Here is a 21,573-nt window from a genome sequence, read left to right on the forward strand (position 1 = left end):
GATACCCAGAAGAGGGATTGCTGGATTATATGGAAATTCTATTCTTAATTTTTTGAGGACCCTCCATACTGTTTTCCATAGTGGCTGTACCAATTTACATTTCTACCAGCAGTGTACGAGGATTCTTTTTCTCCCATAACCTCTCCAACACTTGTTATTACTTCTCCTGTTCATGACAGCCATACTTACAGGTGCGAGGTGGTATCTCATTACGGTTCTGATTTGCATTTCTCTAATAGCTAGTGAAGTTAAGCATCATTTCATATGTTTATTGGCCATTTGTATGTCCTCTAGGGAGAAATGTCTGTTCAGGTCCACCCAATGGATTGTTTGTTTTTTTTGTTGTTGTTGTTGTTGACACAGATTGTTTTTAATGGTGATAACCTTGAGGGGTAAATTGTAATGGGCAGAGTGCAGAGGTGAAGTAGTTTATGTCTGTTTAAGGTCCTCAGCTGTTTGTTTGTTTGTTTCAGTAGGTAAGATGGAGTCATTTAAAAGGGCTGGAGTACACGGGGAGGATGTAGCACAATACAATCCCTTGACTAGGACACCCCTGTATGCCCTTGCCTGGAGGTGCTGTCCACGATGCATCTCTAGGTAACTTGGATGTGCGCCTTCTGCCATTTTTTCTTTGCTGCAGCCCAGTGACCTATATCTTGAAGGGGCCTGGTTGGCAGGGTAGCTGCTCTCATTTCTGCCATGTGTACACTGTCACCAGAGTGTGAAAGCTGTGAACAGACAGATGTTATGTTGTAGTCAAGAGACAAAGCTTTCTCTAGGGCATTCCTCTGCTGTGGAATGTGTTTCATTTCTCATCCACCGTGGGAATGAGATGTATAAAGGGCCTGACAGGGTATCATTACACAGTGCAGGTTTGGCTGGTTTCATTTGTTAATATTGAAAGTGATAAACAGCAGTGAAGGCTGGATTAAGACTCTGTTTCATTTTGTTACCCAGAGATGGGAGATGGAGGAGGGCCTTTTATGGTAGGGGTTATTTAATTTAACCTTTAAAAAAATCAGCGTTATGTGTACATATGGGTTTTTAAATCAAATATTAAAGACAACTAGGCCTTTAATGAAATAGAGTAGTTTTCAGCCCTGTCTCTCCCCATTTCTGTCTGTCATTGCACACCCGTATTATTCGGCTCCTTAGCTACTTTGGTATTTCACATTTCTAATATATTTTTAATGTATATCTTGGGATTTTTTGTTTTGCTTTAGGGATTATTTAATGATCTTTTCAGTGTGTGTCGTGTGCTGTTGAGTTGGCTCTGATTCCTGGGGACTCTGTGAATGAAGGATGCCCACACCATCCTGGCTTCAGCAGCCCTGCTCACTCCCGTAGCCTCATGCCTAGGGCTGCTTTTATGGACTCAGTCCATCTCACATTTGGTCTTCTTTTCCTGCTGCCTCCTATATTTCTCAGCATTATTGTCTTTTTCAAAGAACCCAGCCTTTTCATGATTGTCTGAAGTTTTGTCTTTTTTGCCTACAGTGATGTCTCAGGCTTAATTTGCTCTAGGACCCACTAGGTTGTCTGTCTGGCAGTCCAGGGTATCCATAGATTCATTTCAGATGAATCATTTTCTTTCCTGTCAGTCTGTTCCACTGACCAACTTTCCTATTCGTACATAGTAATTGGGAATACAAGAGTGTGGATGATCTTAGCCTTGGTCTTTAATGACACGTCTTTGCTCTTAATGATCTTTCCTAATTCTTCCATTGCTGCCCTTCTGAGTCTTAGCCTTCTCTTGATTTCTTGGCTGTAATCTCCATTTGAATTGATGACTGAATCAAGGTACGCAAAATCTTTAACGATTTCTATATCCTCATTGTCTACAATAAAGTTGTATATTTCTTCTGCAGTCTTGATGTTTGACTTCATGGTGTTCAAATGCAGTCTTGCTTTGGCATCTTCTTATTTCACTTTTATCAGAATTTTTTTCAGATCACTGTTATTTTCTGCCAGTAAGTTGAGAAGAATTAAGCTGTGAATGTTCTTCATACACGTTTGCTCTTCCCTTCCTCCAATACTTCCCAAATAGTCGTATCTCCATTTTTTTTTGGTTAAATCAATATGCAGTTGCTACTATGCCTGTGTAACTAATTCCGTATCTGAGCCTTACAGTGAACTAAGGTGATATTTCCTTCTTCTGTAACTTTGTCTTTTTTAATAGTTAACAATTATTTCTCTTTTCATTTATTTTTTTCCCTCCGGTTTTACATCCTAACCTTCTGGCAGAAATGAAAATCTCCTTTGAGTATGTTCAGACATTTTGGATGTTTTACCAGTTTAATTTTTTTTCTCAGTGATATCCTGTAGGAAGCCCCCCAGCCTCTTGTGTTCATCTGTCCTGAATTTTCTTTGCCCCGCACCTAGGTCCCCTTGTCTCCTGGGTTAAACCAGTGGCATCTGAATTCTTGGTTCACTTCCTCATTTGCTGAATCACTTTCACCATAGCTTCCTGAGAAAAGTGCGTGGGAGAATTTTTTTTGAGATTTTATATATTTGGAATGTCTTAAGTCTACCTTTACCCTGATCGAAAGTTTGGCTTGACATAAAATTCTTGGTTACAAATAAAGTACAGAAGTTTAAAGCATTCCTTCATGATTTGCTCATTTCCAGTGTTGTTGAGAAGTCCAGTGGCATTCTAGTTCCTGACACTAACTGACAGGTTGTTTCCCATGAAAGATTTTAGTGTCATCTCTTCGTTCTCAGTTTTCTGCAACGTTACAATAATGTACTTTAGTTGTGTCTTTTTTCATTGATTATGTTGGCTACTCAGTGAGTTCTGTCAACCTAGAAACTCATTTCCTTTGGTTCTGGGACATTTATTATATACTACCCCTCTGTTTTCACTGTTTTTTTTTTTTTTCTCTTATAATTCTTTTATTGGAATTGCACATCTTACGATGATTTGCTAATTTTTCTATATTTTTTTCCTCCCATTTATTCATTGTATTACTTTTTTTGTTCTACTTTCTGGCAGAATTCTTCAAATTTCCACTCTATCATTTTTTACCGAATTGTGTTTTAAATGGCAGCTATCTTATTTTTAACTTTCAAAAGCCTTTTGGTCTTTGGATCTTTTTCCTTTTTTTTTTTTTTTTTAAATTATATCCTGTTCTTATTGTATACATGTACTGTATAATCTCTATGTTTTCTGAAAATATTGTTTCTTTGAAATTTTTTTTACTTCTGGCATATTTTTTCCTTTAATTTACATTTTCCTGATTGTTTCAGTCTCTTTCCTTCCTGTTGGAAGCTCTCTTTGATATGTGGTGGTATTTTCTACTCATACTTAAGAATGAAGCATTACAATGTTGCTGGAAAATTCTGTGAATGGGGCTAGTATTTACTAACTGGTAGACATTGCTGTAGACTGATTAGACGAGGGCCTAGCTTTTCATGGATGAAGAAAAGCAGTTGTCCTTATTTCTGGGCTGAGTGTTCCCGTTGAGGAATCATCCATTCTTCCTAGGAAGGGATGAGCCTGACTATCAACACTTCAGGCGTTCAGTGTGGGAAAGGCGCCAGAGATCTCATCATTTATTATGGTCTTTAACTTAATTTTTCTGTTTTAACATCATCAGCTCTATTTAGTGCCCTCCAATGTAGAGACCCCATTTTAACCTCTGCAGAGAATAAAGGATCACATGGAGAAAGCTATCCGGTGAGGAAGGCCTGGCAGCATAGAGTAGGGGTGATAATCTGAGGGTCTCAGAGCCTTTTAAAAGACTTTTTAACCAGTTCTCCATTTCCATTCCCCAGGCACACCCTCCAGACCCACCGCACGCATATGAATAACTTACATCTTCAGGGGTTCCTGGTACCTCCAGTCCCTGAGCCTTTCTGCACAGATGAAGGGCTTGACTCTTGTCAATTTCCTTCCTACGCTCACACCCTTTCTGCCCCACCCTGTCCCTAGGGCTCAGTTTTCAGTCTTTTATTTTCTGCCAAGTTATCTGTTTTCCAGCTTTCATCTTTAACATTTGGAGGAGGGGGTAGTTGTACATGGGGAGGATTGGAGCTGGTTTCTTATTGGTCTTCGTATCTAAGGAGAGGTACCTAAGGGAGACGGACTAAGTGCTGTCTTTAAGTAGAGGTTTGTTGTGTCTTGTGTCGAAGAGCTGACGGTGAGCCTGAGATTGCCCCAGCTGTCCACAGCTCACACCAGGGCGGTCTTCCCTGTTCAGAACTGTGAGTGAGTGCCTTTAACATCAGCAACTGCAGCCTCCATTTTCATATCACTAATATTTTCCCTACTTTTCAGTTGCCTTTTTTCCCTTCTTATTAAGATGCTCACCTGTTCTAGAGAAAGAATATGACCATCTTACTTAAACTAAGAAAGAGTTTTAAAAGTCTTAGATCTTTTGCAAATACTTGTGTTGTAAAAGAGGGTCGAAGCTGTGAAGAGTGTTATTTTGGTTCTCAACTCTATGCAAGAGGTTTTGGGGTTGGCAGTGGAGTGAGGGAGACATCCTGGACCCTCAGAGTTGGAGGAGTAAATATTTGTGCCAAGCAAATAGATCGTATAGGCACACCTCCATATTAGTAGGCAGTTTAAAAGGAATTTTCACTTTGCTCCTTTGCGTTTTTATTTCTTGCAAATTTGTGCTTGAAGATCAGTGTGAAATAGCTTGGGTTTAGATATCATTTTGTTTCACAGAATTTCTCTCTCGAATTCAGTTTCAAGCCTTTGCCAACTATGTCGTTCAGCAACCTAAAATGAAAGTTTAAATTCCGGGGCTTAAAGATATTTTTAGCAGAAAGGTCCTTAGGGTTGCAAGTACTACAGTTTAGGTATTTTATACTGGGATGAGTCCTAAAGCTTTGGGGGATAATGGAAACATTTTGAGTAGAATAAGAAGTTAATTTGTGATAAGAGACTTGTTTATTAATAGTAATTTCAAAAAAGGAATACCGGAGAAGTTTGAATAAACTCAAATTTGTGGTGGTTACTTTGTTAACAAAAAATAAAATGAGAAAATAAGCCATCTCCTTATACATAAAATGAGTATTCAAAAGTAAGAGGTAAAATGGAGAGAGATCCGAGAATCTTCCATTAACAAAATGAACTTTAGAAGTAATGTTTAACTTCCATTAAATTGATTTTCACCTAGTTTTCCATACTCATGGCAGGACATTTGTTCTCTTTGAGAGCAGTACTTTTGATGTAATTTTCTTTTAATTAGAGTTTTATAATTCTGTTAGCACGTCTTTATGTATATGTAGTTTTAAAATAAAAGCATACTTTATGATGGATTAAATGAGCTTCGCTCATTTATTAACTCAGAGGACTCATCGCAGCATAACCTTTCCACATTGGGTTATAAACATAAGCAGTTTAGTAAACAATTTTTAAATCAGGAGTATTAAACCTCAGATTCTTCTGCAGAGTTCCAGTGATTTTTTTCACAGTGATGAGGCAAATTCTACTAGGCATGTGGTCGCAAAGTAGTTATATTTTTAGTTTCTGCTGACTCTTCAATATACTTTCCAAATATTCTGTGACTGTTCTTGACAAATATTAGACTTCAGAGCTTTTGGAGAGGCTGAATGTTTTGCTAAGATGGGCCACAGATTTCTTTTTCTTCTTACTCTTTTAAAAAAAACATTTCCTGCCTTTATTTTAGCAGCGACAGGAACTAGGATTGCGTAGGAAAGCTAAATCTTACTGCCAGCCTCACATACTGTTATTTTAATCTGCTGAGGAACGGGTCTCTCAGTGGAAAAGGGTTGTTCAGCCTGAGTGGGATACTCAGCTGTCCTGTGGAGTCAGGTGATCCTAGGTCAGGCATGGGCTCTGGGGTCAGGTGCTTGGATTGCTCACCTTGGGCATGTGTTCTCTTTTGCTAACAAATCCCAGAGGGCAGTGTGGTGTCAGGGCGATGCTGGCAGAGCCTCTGTTTTAGGGTCTCTGGTCAAGAGGTATTCGGGTTGGCCTGAAAAAGGAATTAGCACCACATCGATTGTAATAATAGTGGTACTTTCTGCTTACATGATCCATTTCCTTCTTAGTACGGAGTTCGTAGTCCCAGCTTTATGTATTTAGAAATAGTAACTGATTTTTCTATAGGCAAAAAATACTGCACATTTATTTACATAAACTACCTAAAGCTTAGTGGCTAAATACAACTATTATATTTCATTCTTCTCTGGATAGAGTGAGCTCGGCTGGGCAGTTTTCACATAAGGTTTCATCATTCCGCTGCAGGCAGATACGACTAGGAGCTGTGGTCCGCTCAGTGCTTGGCTGGGCTAGGCGTGGCGTCTCAGACGGACTGCTTACTGCATTATCTCCTTGGGGCCTCTCCTTGCAGCTTGAGCTTTTCACAGCATGGCAGCAGGATTCTGAGAGGGAACTTCCCAAGGACATGTATTCCGAGAGGCAAGAAGCAGAAGCTGCCAGACTCGTTAAGAACTGCACCTAGAACCGGGCCTCACGCACTGCTGTCACGTTTAATCAGAGCAGTGTCAGGGCCTGCCTTGATTCAGGAGTGTGAAGAAATAGACTAAATAGACTCCATGTTATACAGGAGAAGTGTCAAGGTCACATTTTTGTAGAAGAGCACTTGTGATGGGAGATAGCATAGTCATCTTCGGAAAATATAAAATACAATGTTAGAAACTCTTGATTTAGAAAAACTGTGTAAAGCCTAAAAAGACTATATTAGTATATTCTTACATAAATATATATATATGTCTTATGAGTATGTTGTGTGTATGTCTATACACATACACATAAATATACATATATGTACATACATACATATACACACGTATATGTGATATTTCAGTATCAGTGTACATTACACAGTTGACTGCTGGACAACACAGAGGTTAGGGGTGCTGACGCCTGGCGTAATCTAAAATTCATATATAACTTCGACTCCCCCAAAATGTAGTCATTCCTCAGTATCTGCAGTTGGCGGGTTCCAAGATTCCCTGTGGATACCAAAATCTGTAGATGCTCAAGTCCCCTTTAAAAATGACAAAGATCAATGCATTCAGTCAGCCCTCCGCATCCACAGATTACCAACCACGGATTGAAAACAATATAGGTATTGAAAAAGTCTCCATATAAGTAGACTTGCATAGTTCAGAGCCATGTCGTTTAAGGGTCAAATGTACTTGCTTAAAAAAAAGTACACAAAAAGGAACTCTCATACAATGCTAGTGGGAATGTAAATTGGTACAGCACATAGAAAGCAGTATGGAGGGTCCTCAAAAAATTAAGCATAGAATTGCCATATGACCCAGCAATCCCTCTCCTGGATATCTACCTCCAAAATTTGAAAACATTTATCTGTAAAGCCGTATGCACCTCGACGTTCACTGCAGCATTATTCATGGTGGCCAAGACATGGAAACAACTGAATTGTCCTTTGATAGGTGATTGGATAAAGAAGATGTGGTACATATACACAATGGAATATTACTCAGCCCTAAGAAAATATGAAATACTGCCATTTGCGACAACATGGATGGATCTTGAGATTATTGTGCTAATAAGCAAAATAAGTCAGGCAGAAAAAGTTGCAAACCATATGATTTTACTTATATGTGGGATAGAAAACTGATAGAAACAAACGAATAAGACAAAAACTCATAGATACACTACAGTTCAGTGGTTGCCAGAGGGAAAAGGGGGAGGGAGAGGGAGGTACATAAGGGTAAAGAGGGTCAAATATTTGGCGACGGAAGGAGATTTGACTTTGGGCGCTGAACACAATGCGATATACAGATGATGCATTATTGAATTGTCTACTTGAAACCTTTATAATTTTATTAACCAATGTCACCCCAATGCATTTAACAAAAAACACAACCTTTTAATTAATGTTCACAAATCGCAAAGCCATCTGGCAGTTGAACCACTTTCCTCTGCTGATTCGTGTCACCGCTCCCTGTGAAACTTTTACGTCGTCTGTTTTCAAACCTCTAACGCCCACTCTCACTTCGCTTACTCTCAGCGGAGGACCTCGCCTTTCATTTCCTTGAGACTAAAGCAACCAGAGGAAAACTTTAGTTCTCCTGTCACCAAATTTCCAGCTACCCGAGTCATTACCCATATTGTATGCCTTTCCTCTCTGTGGTAATATATAGAGGTTCCAGCCCAAGCAAAACCTTCTCTTTTTACCTGGGACCCACCTCTTCTTGGCTACTCAAGAATTTAACACTTGCATCATCAAGTTTTCTCTCTCTGCTGGCTCATTCCCTTCAGCATACAAATAGCCCGAAATTTTTTCCCTTGGCCACACAACCCTGTTCTACTACCCTATTTCTTTGCTTTCAATTACTAAAATTGCTACAAAAGAGTTGTCTGTGCTTTGTCTCCATTCCCTCCTCTTTTAAAAATTATATATAGTTGATATACATTATTAGTTTCAGGTGTACAATATAGTGATTTGACAGCTGTATACCTTACGTTGTGATCACCACACTAAATCTAGTAAGCATCTGTCACCATGCAATTATCTCAGTATTATTCACTATATTCCCCTTAACCTTTTCTACCCATCCCCTGACTCCCTTCCCCTTTGATCTATTTCTATGAGTTCAAAGCGCATCTCTAATTTATTAGCACATCTTGACAGTGCTACCTACAAAACATGTCGAAACTCTAAACCCTAAAATTTGTATCACCATTCTTACCTTTATCCATCCATTCAATCATCATTCTGTGGATCGTTGCAATAAATAGCTTCCTGACTGGAAGCCCTGCTTTCTTCTTTGCCTTTTCATGGTTTATTCTCCATAGAGCACTCAGAGTGATGCTTTCAAGATTTAAGTCATATCACATCACTTTCTGCTGCAAATTTACAGTGGCTTTTTATCTTGCTTGGAATAAAAGCCAAAGCCCTTAACGGAGCTTACAAAGGCTGCCTCATCTGCTCCCCGTTTCCTCTCTGACAGCATCATCACCACTCTCCCCCTTTTCACTCTGCTCCAGGTGCACTGACCTCTCTGTTCTCCGTGAACACGCTAAGTCACACTTCCACATCAAGGCATTTGCTCTGGCTGTGTTTTTATGCCTCTAAAACTTCCCCAGTTTTGCCAAATGCTGTCACCTTATTTCATTCATATTTCTATTCTGCTCAAAGTTCAGCTGCCAAAGAAGCCTTTCCCTGAGCACCCTACTTGAAGCACTATCTCCTCCCATGCCCCAGCGAACCCACCCTTGGCTGTCCACTATTCCATTTTAATTTTTTTCTTAGTACTTATCACCACCATCATTTATTTATTTTCCTATGGTCTTTCTCTGCAGTCTAGAATGAAAGCATCACGGGAGTAGGGACTTTTTGATCACAGCAAAGTGATAGCCAGGTTTGTCGTGTGAATTAATAAATGCTTGTATATGTATACAGTAGATTATCATATGTGGTTTGATGGGAAAATCACAATTTCTTCTATTTTAAACTTGGGTAGTCTTGTTTTATCAAAACCACATTGGCTTTATTGCTTATCTTTAAGATCTCAGTTTGCCAGATGATGCAGTTTGCTTAGGCCTTGTTGCTTTTTGAGCTGGCAAGAATTCTTAAGTTCTGCCCTTCTGCCGGCATCGTGTACCATCACGGTGCTTAACTTTTCTTCATGTTTATCGACTGAAGGAAAGACAGGATGCCACTGAAATGATGTGGTTAGAGGGCATGATTCCTAAGGTTCTAGTTATTTTCTTCAGGATGGACCTTTAAAAGTCTAATGGTCCATTAGAAGATTTCTCAGTAGTATATTTTGGACATTTTAATAAGATCACTACCTCCTAAAAACATTAGCTGATTCTACTGGTTGCAGTTTGCTTTATAATTAATTTGATTTATAGTCACTTGAATCAAGCTTATTTTGACAAGCGTCATTTTAGAAGTTTTAGATAGAGACTTGACTGACAAGTCAAGGTTGATCTGTCTTTAAAAGCATTCTTTATAGATAAGTTATATTCCAAGAATTTTAATTATCATATGCAGTTAAAATTCTCTTTAACAGACACAGAAACCTAAAAATTCCAAGTTAAGATTTCACTCGTGAGCAAATAAGACTTTAGTTTAACTAAAGTCTGTATTCTTAAGTATCTCTTTTTGCTCAAGCATCTGCTGTCATGGCACTTAAATTTTTTACTTGTAAGTATAAAGCCATATGATGTCCATCATTAAGTTCATTAAGAGGTTCCCACTAAGTCTTAATAAGGTGACACTTTTTATTAAACCGAAAAGAGAAGAAATTTATCGTGTGATATTAAGGACACATACTGTTTACAGAAGCTAATTAAAGCTAGATGAGGCCTGGAAACTTGGAGAGATTCTCACTCCAGAGACTTCAGCTTTGTATTGAAACCTCAGTTCTTTCAAAATAGGGCAGGTGATTTTCTCTCTCCCTCCACCAACTTAAGTACTCCTCTTGGAGAAACCAGAGATACTGCTGGGCGGTTGAAGTATTTGTTGTTACAGACGTAGTAACCTCTGTCAGAGAAGACTGCTCTAGGTTCCTGTGTAACTTTCTGTTCCAAGTAAGTTTAGTAACTTTGATTTACTGGAAAATGAGTAAGTCCAGGATGCAGTGGAGAGAAACAGTACTCTGCATGATCCAGATCTTTTATATTACTTTTTAGATGTCACTATGCAGAGATTTACAGACAATATGAACTAAGAACTTTAAGATTCTTAAATAAGCTTCTCTTTACATTGCCTTTTTTAGAGGTTCAGAGAAATAAGCACTTTTCATAGTTTAACTATTTCTCTTTCTTTTTTCATTCCCTTTTCATATCCCATTTTTATTTCACCCAACACCAAAAATGCCCTTTCAGAAACACAAAGTAGATCTTTTCTACAAGCTACGCCATGTGATGAATGAGCTTATTGACCTGCGAAGGCAGCTACTGTCTGGTCACCTGACTCAGGATCAGGTGCGGGAGGTTAAGCGGCACATCACCGTGCGCCTGGACTGGGGTAATGAGTAAGTATGACATCATTTGGGCATCTCTCAGTTCCATTTATGGTAACTCAGTACTCATGGAGTTTGTACATGCTGATCGAAGCTTCTCTTTAGTGATTAAAAGACATTATATTCTCTACTAAGCTTTGATCATTTTTACTATGAGTAGTTGTTTCTTTTAGTTTAGCAAAAGACACTCACTAGTTCTACTCACTAAACTCTCCCAGCCTCCGTTTGTCACTTCTGGAAAATCAAATTAGACCACATTGTGCTCTAAGGTCTTTCCCAGCTCAAATTCCTTGATTCTAGACATCAGTAATCAGAATAAGCTTTTGTTTCATCTTTAAGACCTTTTAAAAAATGTGAATTTGGTGTCCTTTACGTTTTATATCCATACAATGAATCTGAATAAGCATATACCATAAATGGGAACTTCTGCATCTGTACTTCAGAATATTTTTAACTAATTAATTTGTCATTCAAAAAGAGTCCTGCAGTGGGTATGATGATTTTGCTATTGCCGTACAAGTTAAACTTTAAGACTTTCGTGTGGGCAGCTACAGTAAATACTATTCAGATTTTACTTCTTCCTAGACTTAATAATTGATATAATTCTCAGGTGCTTTTGTGTCATTCTTTTAAAATCAGGTCCATTGAACTTTGAAGTGACCAGGTTGCTTTCTATTTAAGAAACACATACACTTAAGTATATTAGTATAAGTCTTTAGCTTCTCTCCCTCTCAAGACATTGTTGAAATGATAGAAAGTAAAAAGAATGGGTCGGGGCCCAGCAATAAAGAGATCTATGAAACCATTTCTACAAGCTGGAAAGTAGATGGAGGATTAGTGACGGAGGAAGCCCAGTATGTGAAGATGAAATTTTACCTAATGAAGGAGCTAATCTGCTTTGTAGTTCCCAGAATTATGGAGGGTGGGAGTGAGCCTTTGAGCTTAAACAAGGGGAATTGCTTAAAAATATGTAAAAAGAATAACGGACTGCCATGAGAGAATGCCCGACAGCCAGATATTTCCCCTTCAGACAAACAAATAGCAAAGACCAAACTGCCTTGGGGGAAATGGGGCAACGAAAGTGTGAACTGGGACCCTGTTGCAGAGCCTTCCATATTGCGGCATTTAAGGGTTTCAGGGTGTAATGACTAGATCTCATCCACTCGCCAGAAAGAAAAGCGGACTAGTCACCCACCCGTGTACAAAAAACTCCCCGCACTTCTAATGCATTTTTAAATCTGAATGGACAATTGAGTATTATTAAATATTTGAAGAAATCCTTCCATAGGGAAGAGACAGAGACCAGGATAAACAAAATACCTTGCAGATGATTGGATAAAGAAGTTATGGTTCATATATACAATGGAATGTTAGCCATAAAAAATGAAATCCTACCATTTGCGATGACATGGATGGACCTAGAGGTTATTATGCTGAGTGAAATAAGTCAGGGAAAAATAAATACCATATGATTTCACTTGTATGCAGAATCTAAGGAACAAAAAGAACAAACCAAAAAGAGACTCACAAATATAGAGGAGAATCTTGTGATGGTCAGAGTGGGGAGGCTGGGAGAAAGAGGTTAAAGATGGGAAATGGTTGAGGGGGTAAAGAAGTACAAATTATTAGTTGATAGAGGGTCACGGGGATGGGGAGCATGGCATAGGAGTGCGGTCAGCAGTAATATAATGGCTGGGTGGAGGGCCGGCGGGAAGATAGAGCAATTGGGGGAATCGTTTCATAAACTATACAAATGTCTAACTGATGTACTGCATGCTTGAAACTAATGATAAAATTTAAAAAAATACCTTGCCCCAGAGGAAATAACCTGGCCACATAGAGAATTAGAGATTAGTGAAGAACTTTTAAAAATCTCTGAGTATCCTTTAAGAGAATCGGGAAGATCCATTACGTAGAATAAAATGCTATGAAAAGGAATAGAGAATGTGATTTCCAAAATAAAATATTTAGGAAGGGAATAGGAAGATAATTTTGTTATATCTAGGAAAATAAAAAGGTGAGAAATGGTTGAAGAAAAAGAGCAATACAGAGGTTCGATCCATGGGTCCAACATCGGACATTATAATTTCCAGGAAAAAAAAAAGGCAGTGAAGAAGAAATGCTAAAGAAATGATAGACAAGAATTTCTCAGAGCCAAAGAACTAGGAGTCTCAGGGTGGAAAGGGCCCATCAAATACCTAATGTAATGGCGGGGAGGGGAATCCCAAAACCTACAGCAAGGCACATTAAGATACTTCAGTGTCCCAGGGATGAGATGATCCTAAAAGGTTTTCAGACGGAAAAACAGTCTTTTTACAAAAGTATAAGAATCACGTTGGCCTCAAAAGTTTTATCAGTAACACTAGACGTTACAATTTAATGAAATAATATCTTCGAAATTTTGTTTGGCTATGATTTGCCAGCAAGAACTTCATAAACAACCAAACTATCTAATCAAGTGTAAGGGCCAAATAAAGCCAGTGTGAAGTACATGAGGTCTCAGAAGTTCTGTTTCATGGCCCCTGAGAAGGGATTTGAGAATGTTCCTGCAGAAGGAGAAGGGCAGATCAGGAAAGTGGAAACAGAATCCAACAAACAGTGGAGCCACCCCAGAGTGGTACTGTTCATCAGGAGAAAGGAAATAAGTACAACCCTGCATTGGCTAGTCGTGACCTTTTGAAGTGACGATTCCTGTTCTTGTTTGCTTAAATTAGATTACACCCTGTCTTGACTGTTAATAGTGTTGCTTGGCACATGCCAGAGACTCCTCATATGATACAACGTAGATTCAGGTATACCATAGATCAGACGATGTTCTCTAAATCTAACTTTGGGCAATAAAAATCTTAGTAAAATACAGTATGTTAACTTACTGTAGTTACTGAGCCTATCTCCTCGGCCCCGAACGGTATTATGTTATAAAGTGGTATCTTTAAATTTATTTAAAAAATCGATGCTAGTAATAATTTCATAACATTACTGTGTGCCAAGCAAATCGTTATACTTGAACTGATGAAACTAACAGTTGTATAGTCGTTATATTACAGTTTAGCAGCAACTACATACCAGTAAACAAAGAAGATACTATTTTAGTAATATCGATACCTCTTTATAATAAAACTTGGAAAAAAGACCAGATTTTGCAATCAAATCTGAAAACTTAAAGATGATAGCTTGGAAACAAGTTCAAATTATAATTTGAAAAAGGTTAAGACCATTATAAATACCTATCTGTAAATTATAGAGTTATTCCAACTTCACAAATAACTTTTTCTCAACAAAAAGTGTGTTTGCATGTGTGTGCGCACACGCGTTGGGGAGGGGAGATGTATATGCCCACTTCAGTGAACAAAAATCAGGAACGTAGTTCCGTTCCCCTTCCCCGCTGTTCTGTCTCCCTCTCCTCTCCACGTTCCTCTTCTCCTCACTTCTCTGCATCTTTCCTTCTCACCACCCCTCTTCCACTTCTTCCCTCCCCTACTTCCTTGTCTTTCTATTTTCCCCTTTCTCCACAGTGGAAAATGTAGGCACTTAAAAACTTAAATGAGAACTCTGTGGGTCTGTCATTATTAAAGGAAAAAGACATATTGCCCCCAGAACCAATAGGACAGTTCTCTCTGGCTCTCACTTAAACTAATTCCTTTAAAAATTTTCCTTCTTACTTTGAAAAACGAGATGGTATGTAGTAAAAATAAAGTCACTTACAGTGTCAGATAAAGGAGACTTGCATGCAGTAGCCAAGCACTGCTAACCACATCCATTGTTTTCATTTCGTGCCCTTATTTTTCCGCACTTCTTGTTCTACTGCACTTTATCAGTGCCATAAAATATTGAAGCTCAGCACATGTTGGCACGAAGTGGATGCACAATCAATGTTTGCTGAATGTATTTTTGTCTTAATTGATATAATTAAATATTAATTACATATAATTTCTAATTGTTATGCCTTTTCTGTAAGCTCATATGTAGACTTGTAGCTTTACCTTTTTAGAAACTGTATCAGAAGCTATTAATAACAATTCAATAGTTTATTGAATACATCTACCTATATCACAGTGGCAAGTGCATGGTCTAACCTATATGCACTGTTATAATGAAATGCTTTTGTGCTCTTCCAAGACTAGTTTTGCTTTACCTAATGAGGAAACTGAGGTTCAGAAACACTTTTTTCAGCGTTACATAGTAAGTGGTAAAGCTGATATTTGTACCCAGAACTGATCCCAAAGTCCATACACTTTATGCAGGACCTTACTATCTCTTGGATTATTTTTAAGTGTGGGTCTTAAACCCTGGCAAATTATTGCGAGTATTTCTAGTCTATGAGTGGTTTGATCTTTGTTCTATGTTCCTAGTGTGAATACTGTATGTCCCATAATATATATCTGATTTAACATTGAGTTAGAACTTTCAAGGATAAAAACTAAACTGGTATACACTTAAAAGCTAGATACTTTTATTTAGAATTCATATTAAATGCTGAGCTTTCCACATCTACATAACAACAATTTTTATTTTGTTTCCTGAGATTAGGAATTATGATTTATTTGACAAAAAATTGGAATATTTAGGCATTAAATTTATGTGGCATATACCTGTTAACCTATTCAGTGTGTGGACTCATTCCATAAGTAAATATTATTAATATTGTACCAGGTAGAAATCACCACTTACAAAATTGTGTTCTTATATTTTTAGGAACTAAAATAGAGGAAGAGCATAAAACAAAGTTGTGTTTAAATCCATTAGTTATTGTCTGTGTTCAAGTCCCCTATACAAAGAGTCAGTTAATTACATCCTCGCCAAGGGAATTTTAAAATAATTTGTCTAGCAATGTAATTTTAATGTATTAATTTAATATTTTCAACACCTTCCATGAAGATGTTTATAAAAGTTTCTTCTCGGTCTCTGATCTCATCACCACAGTAAATACAGCATAGCTAAGTTAAAATTGCATTAACTTAGGACTGACCCAACGTAACTGATCTTTGCTTTAGAAAAATATCTACATCAGAAATATTTTATTCTTAAGTAATTTATAGAGTTTTGTGTTTCTTCTTTAGAAAGTTCATATTTTAATAAAACGTAAGCATTTTATAAGCTTTTATTGAATTAGAATGATGTTTCCTTAAATTATAAGTATCAAATGAAATAATTGCTATTGTTAAGACAAATCACCAATAAGGATATAATTTCTAATTTTTATTTTTTCTTTTCCTCTTCCTCTATATTTTTTCCCTACTCTTTCCTTCCTTTTCTGTCTTCTTTCTCAGATTTTCATAAATCCTAACCCATACATCTCCCTTTCTTCCTGCTTGGTTTATGTCCTCTGAGTGGATTTTTAGCTAGGACTCAGAAAAGTTTGTGGCTCAGAACTTTTCCTTTCAGGGCATGGTGATATTTTCCAGCTTCAGGGCATCTGACATAAGCAGACACTTCCAATGACTTTATTAGACTTCTGATAGGGTATCGTTCCCACCAGTCAGTATCTTGCCCTACTCAAGGAGGTTGACTGATATACATCAGATGACTGATGTACACACACACACATGTGCTCTTTGCGAATCTGTTTTGCTCTCCTCATACCCTGCACTTAGCATGACACAGTGCCTGCACTTGGTAGGTATTACATAAATTAATCTAATAACATGTCTTTGTTCTTATGCCTGGTGGTCATTCATTTACCAATTGATATTTGTTCCCTTCCAGATTGAGGTTTTGACAAAATCATCCTTCAAACTATTATGACTGAATTGATTACGTTCACTGATAGCCATTGGTACTTAGCTTTCATGATTCTTAATAGAAAGCAGGTATAGTGAAAACACCACAGGTTCAGAAGAAGACAGACCTAACTTGAGATGAACCCAACTCAGCTCCCTTAATAGGCCACTGAGTTTAACCTGCATGCTTCGCTTTCCTCAGGTTAAAAAAGGTCTGATGCTGTCTACTTCCCATAGTGTTTAGTGATGATGTGCATAAAATGCCTATCTCAAGTAAATGTCCAGTAAAGGGTAGCTGTAATTAGTTACATCTTCTTATATTTTATTACATAAATATAAGTATACCACGCTTTCATTAGCATACTTACTATCTGTATGATCGCTATGCTCTAAGTATTAGAAAAGGGAACTCACTGCCCACAGGAAATGATCTCCAGCCTTTCTCAAATGATTCCGAGGAAGAACTAAGTCCTAATGCCTTAAAACATTTATTGTATGCAATTAATTAACTTCAAATTGTTTTCTTTGTTCTGTGGTTCAGATGAGGAACCCTAGAGGAAAAGATACAATAGAAAATAGAACAGAGAACGTTCAAAATAAATGTAGAATTCATAGAACGTGGTAAAGATTCAGGCCCTTAGAGAGGTGCACCTGAAAATGCAGAACAGGGTGCGTGTCTCTTGTTCATTGCTGTGTCTCCAAGTTCAGCATGAGCCTGGCACAGAGTAGGTGCTAGTAAATATTTATTGAATTATTGAAATGGATGAACAAGTATCAATGGCAGGTGGCTAGAGAAGACTAAATACTTTTCTGGAGACTGTTCACCTAAGCAGTTAGAAGGACCATTTTTGAAAACAGCTCCTTGCTACCTCTGTGTGTTGGTGTTCATAGATGTACATCTGCTCGTGTCCATCTGTTGGAGTCTTTTTTCAGGCACTATATGTCTGATCACAATCCTTGTACCTTAAGCCATATGTTGACGAATGATGTAACACATAAGGGTAATAACTATAACAGAAGTAGCAGTTCACAGTGCCAGGCTGTGTGCTGAGTGCTTTCCTTGCATCAGGCCTTACAACACCCTGTGATCATAGAGGAGACAGCGCGGCTCCGTGGAAGAGCCCAGATAGAAACCAGGCAGTCGAACCGCGGAGCCCGTTCCTCCAGCTCCTTGCCGTGCAGCCTCCCTTCGCTGCGAGGATGAAGAAAGGACTAAGTCGGCCATTCCATGCACCTACTCTGTGTTATTCTTAGAGTAACCTGTAGGACCAAACAGCCAGGGACCTTTTTCAGAGGGAAATTTGTAGCGAACCGCGTGTTGCTTCTCAGTGAGCAGCTTCTCTGCCTTCTGAGACGTGATGAGGACAGTCCTCCAATTTAGCATTTGAAACCACACTTCCTCCACTGAAGACAATCTTAGAAGGAACACGCCTTCTTTTTTATCAGATCACCCATTAATCATTGTTTTACTCCCTAAGATAATAGAATTGAGAAACTGAAAGGTACTGGGCTCCAGGGACTTCTGGGGAGGGGAAACACTGCCCCCGGGAGAATTAGCATGGTGAACACCAGCACTTGATTCCTCACGCCGTTCTGGTCCACAAAAGACCCTCAGAGAGTGTCTGTGCAGCGAGCGGCTGGGTACATGGCGGGTAGTTGAATGGACAGGCGAGGTAAAAAAATTGGCAGAGGCCAGCCCCAGACGGGGCCGTCAGTCACTGTGTGCGGCGCACTAACTGCGCGGACGCAATCCCGGCCCTGTTGACTTAGATCTGTGCGGATTTTTAAAGCTATTGTGTTGAAAACATCTATTTTGATTGGACTATTTGAGTAATCTTTTTGTAACTTAATTCTATGTTGAGACTATCATAGATTTTGTGACCTCTGGTGGTTAAAGAATATGTATGAAATTTTGTCTCGTTTTTGTATTTAAAAAGGTTTCGATACCATGACTACAGAAAATTTGGAAAATGTTTTAAATGAGTAATTGTGTAATTATGCTTCCCTAATACAAATACTAATATTTTGTCATCGTTTTGCTGTTTTTCCACATGGATGGAAAAGTATTTTGAATATTTAAGATCATATCTGCTAAATTATCTTTATAATGTAAATTGCCTTTTATGACAAGAGAGGTAGAAAGGAGATGCTTCAGCTCTCTCTTGCTCTGCTGGTGCTATACTGCCTTTGTGTGCTGTAAGTGTTAGGAGACAGGGACCCGAAATTATTTCAGAGAAACAATAGCTAATAAGAGGTAATCAAATGGAGTATTTCTTTGGTATAAAACAAAGTTCCTTATAGATTTAAGTGCATTAACTTCAATAATCAGATTTGATGGCATGGTTTTCTCATTAAACTGTGAACTATCACAGTTAAGGCCAATGGTGTGTTACCAGTCTCATCACTGTAAGGGTTTGGGGGAGGGGAATTTAGTACCAAAAAATTACTTTTTCTTTAAAAACTCATGTTTTTTCTGTTATAAGATAACGTAAGTTATAATAGATAATAGAAAAACATGAGTTTTTATCCTTTAATAAAAAAATACATTTCTTTTTCTTGCCTGCTAAAAAGTACACATCTAAATTTTAATTCTTAAACATAATAATCATATTAGTCTATGCAATTAGTATCTTTGCTTCTGCCTTCATATAGGTTTGATTTTCCATTTTTAGTTTAACAATCTTATTGCTGTTTCTTTAACCTTTTCATATACTTCCCTATAATTAGGGTGTAAATTATAAATAAAATAAAGTAGATCTGCAGTTTGGATGTACACACGGCTTTATCTTAAATGCGTGGAAGTTTTATGTACAGAAAGAGCCTCCAGAATTAGTTTTGCTAGCATCTTCTACAAGTAGTTCATAGTCTAGTTGAAGAAAAGAACACTTACTCTTTTTCCATTGTCTGTGAAATACTTTTATCAGATGCAGTAATTAATAACCCTTATTTTGGAGTAGAGCATCATAGAGCATCTCTGAAACCCTGATGAGAGTTACAGACCCTCCACTGAGAAAAACGTCACACATGAATACACGCACATACTGTTGTAAGCAGGGCAGGAGTCCACAGCTCCTTTGGACACCAGGTTTAGAGCTGTTGTTCTAGAGAGTGAGAAAGGAGTTAACATTATTGACTGTAAATTATGTACCCTGTTTGAACCCAGGAGTTCCGACTGTATCCAGAGTTATTTCCACTGCCTCATACTGCCTCCCAGTCAACCATTAATCACCATGACTTCTCCCTTTCTGCCCAGGTTATACCAGATCTTCTAAATACTGTGTTCTTTAGTAGTAGTACTCCTTGGTTAAATTTCCATCTGAAGTTTCTTAAGATAGTGGCTAATATGTGGTAAAGTCTTTACCATGACCCAGTGTCAGTATTAATTAAATTGAAAATGAGATAAAACTCAACGAAAACATGCATTTCTTTGAATTTAATATCTTCAGTGGTAATTTTTATATGTTTGACTTTGAATTATAAATCTACTTGGATCCTAGATAACTTTTCGTCCTCATGGACATAATGCATGACTGAACCTTGAGCATACTTGTAGGATGAGGAGAAATAGAAAAATAAGGGTGACTTATTAATGATCTATAGAAATCCCATCCTTAATGAACTCAAGCAATCTGTTAAAAATGTGATATTGAATGACAGCCTGCTATCACAAGGGAACTGCTTGACGACTAGAATTGTGAGACGTAAAATTTCTAGCCTCATATATTTATCTAAAGTTGAGCACAGTTACGTATTACTGGATAAAGGCACGTTCCTCTTGGGGCGGTGTCCGGGCCTCTGTCCACAAGGGCATGACAGGTATGGGCTTCCAGGCACATAAAGAGGGTGAGTAATCTGAGGACATGGCATGCTGAGTGTGTTCTTTCTCTTTACTAGGCATTTGGGCCTGGATCTGGTACCTCGAAAGGACTTTGAAGTAGTGGATTCAGACCAGATTAGTGTCTCAGATCTCTATAAAATGGTAAGAAATCTAACACAGGGTATTTTGTTCCTGCACACCTCTTTTTTTCTCCTTTGTTTATTTTTTCTAATTATGTTATGAAACAGTGTTGTTAAAATTGTTCATTTATCTTTGTTCCGGTATATTTAAGGGGGCTTCCATATTTGGACAGGACATATCACACTTGCTTTTCTAAATAGAATTACTGTACAGAGTTTTTGGGCTTCCTGTAATGTCTATGGGACATTTCTCTGTTGATTTTGCTGGTGAACAGAGCTCCTTCAGCCTGCAGCAGTTACTAAAATTCTAGCTCTTTCCACCTCTTAAGGAGAGAAGATAGTTGAAACTGAAAAGAGCCAATTATTGGTTAATGTAGTGATTAAACCTAGAAATAATCTATCAGTATTTATAAGAAATAAATCCTGATAAATCCTTAGCTGTCTATTGGTTGTTATAAAAATGTATTGAGTTGACTGATGACCAAGGTTACATTTTATTGTCTGAATGAGACGTAACTGAAAGAAAGGTACAAAATTTTAAAGTAAAACATATAAACATCAGAAACCGCAGGTAAGTATTAAGTTTAAACTAAAGAACTGGGCAAAACGTCACTTTGAGGAGTATATATTCAAAGAGTATATATTGGTGAGAATTGCAAGTTTTAGAATTAGTCTAAAATTTCTTTTTATTTACTTACTTATTTTTATTTAAATTAAATTTATTGGGGTGATATTGGTTAATAAAATTATATAGGTTTTAAGCATACAGTTCAATACTACATCATCTGTATATTGCATTGTGTGTTCATGACCAAAGTCAAATCTCCCGTCACCATATATTTAATCCCCTTTACTCTTATCTGCCTCCCTGCCTCCCCTTTCCCGCTGGTAACCACCAAACTATTTTCTTTCTGTGTCTATCGGGTTTTGTAGTTTCTCTTTTTAACAAATG

General features: G+C 37.8%; 1 protein-coding gene across 1 annotated transcript in view; it reads left to right on the plus strand.

Moving 5' to 3' along the window:
• Positions 1 to 21,573, plus strand: part of DOCK3 (dedicator of cytokinesis 3) — a 259,284-nt gene that overhangs the window by 82,461 nt on the left and 155,250 nt on the right. The window contains exons 5-6 of the mRNA XM_025044832.1: positions 10,808 to 10,956; positions 20,559 to 20,643. Coding sequence (XP_024900600.1) covers positions 10,808 to 10,956; positions 20,559 to 20,643 — 234 coding nt within the window. The remainder of the gene's footprint in view (positions 1 to 10,807; positions 10,957 to 20,558; positions 20,644 to 21,573) is intronic.

The sequence above is a fragment of the Pteropus alecto genome, unplaced genomic scaffold (genome assembly GCF_000325575.1).
Source record: "Pteropus alecto unplaced genomic scaffold, ASM32557v1 scaffold53, whole genome shotgun sequence".
NCBI lineage: Eukaryota > Metazoa > Chordata > Mammalia > Chiroptera > Pteropodidae > Pteropus > Pteropus alecto.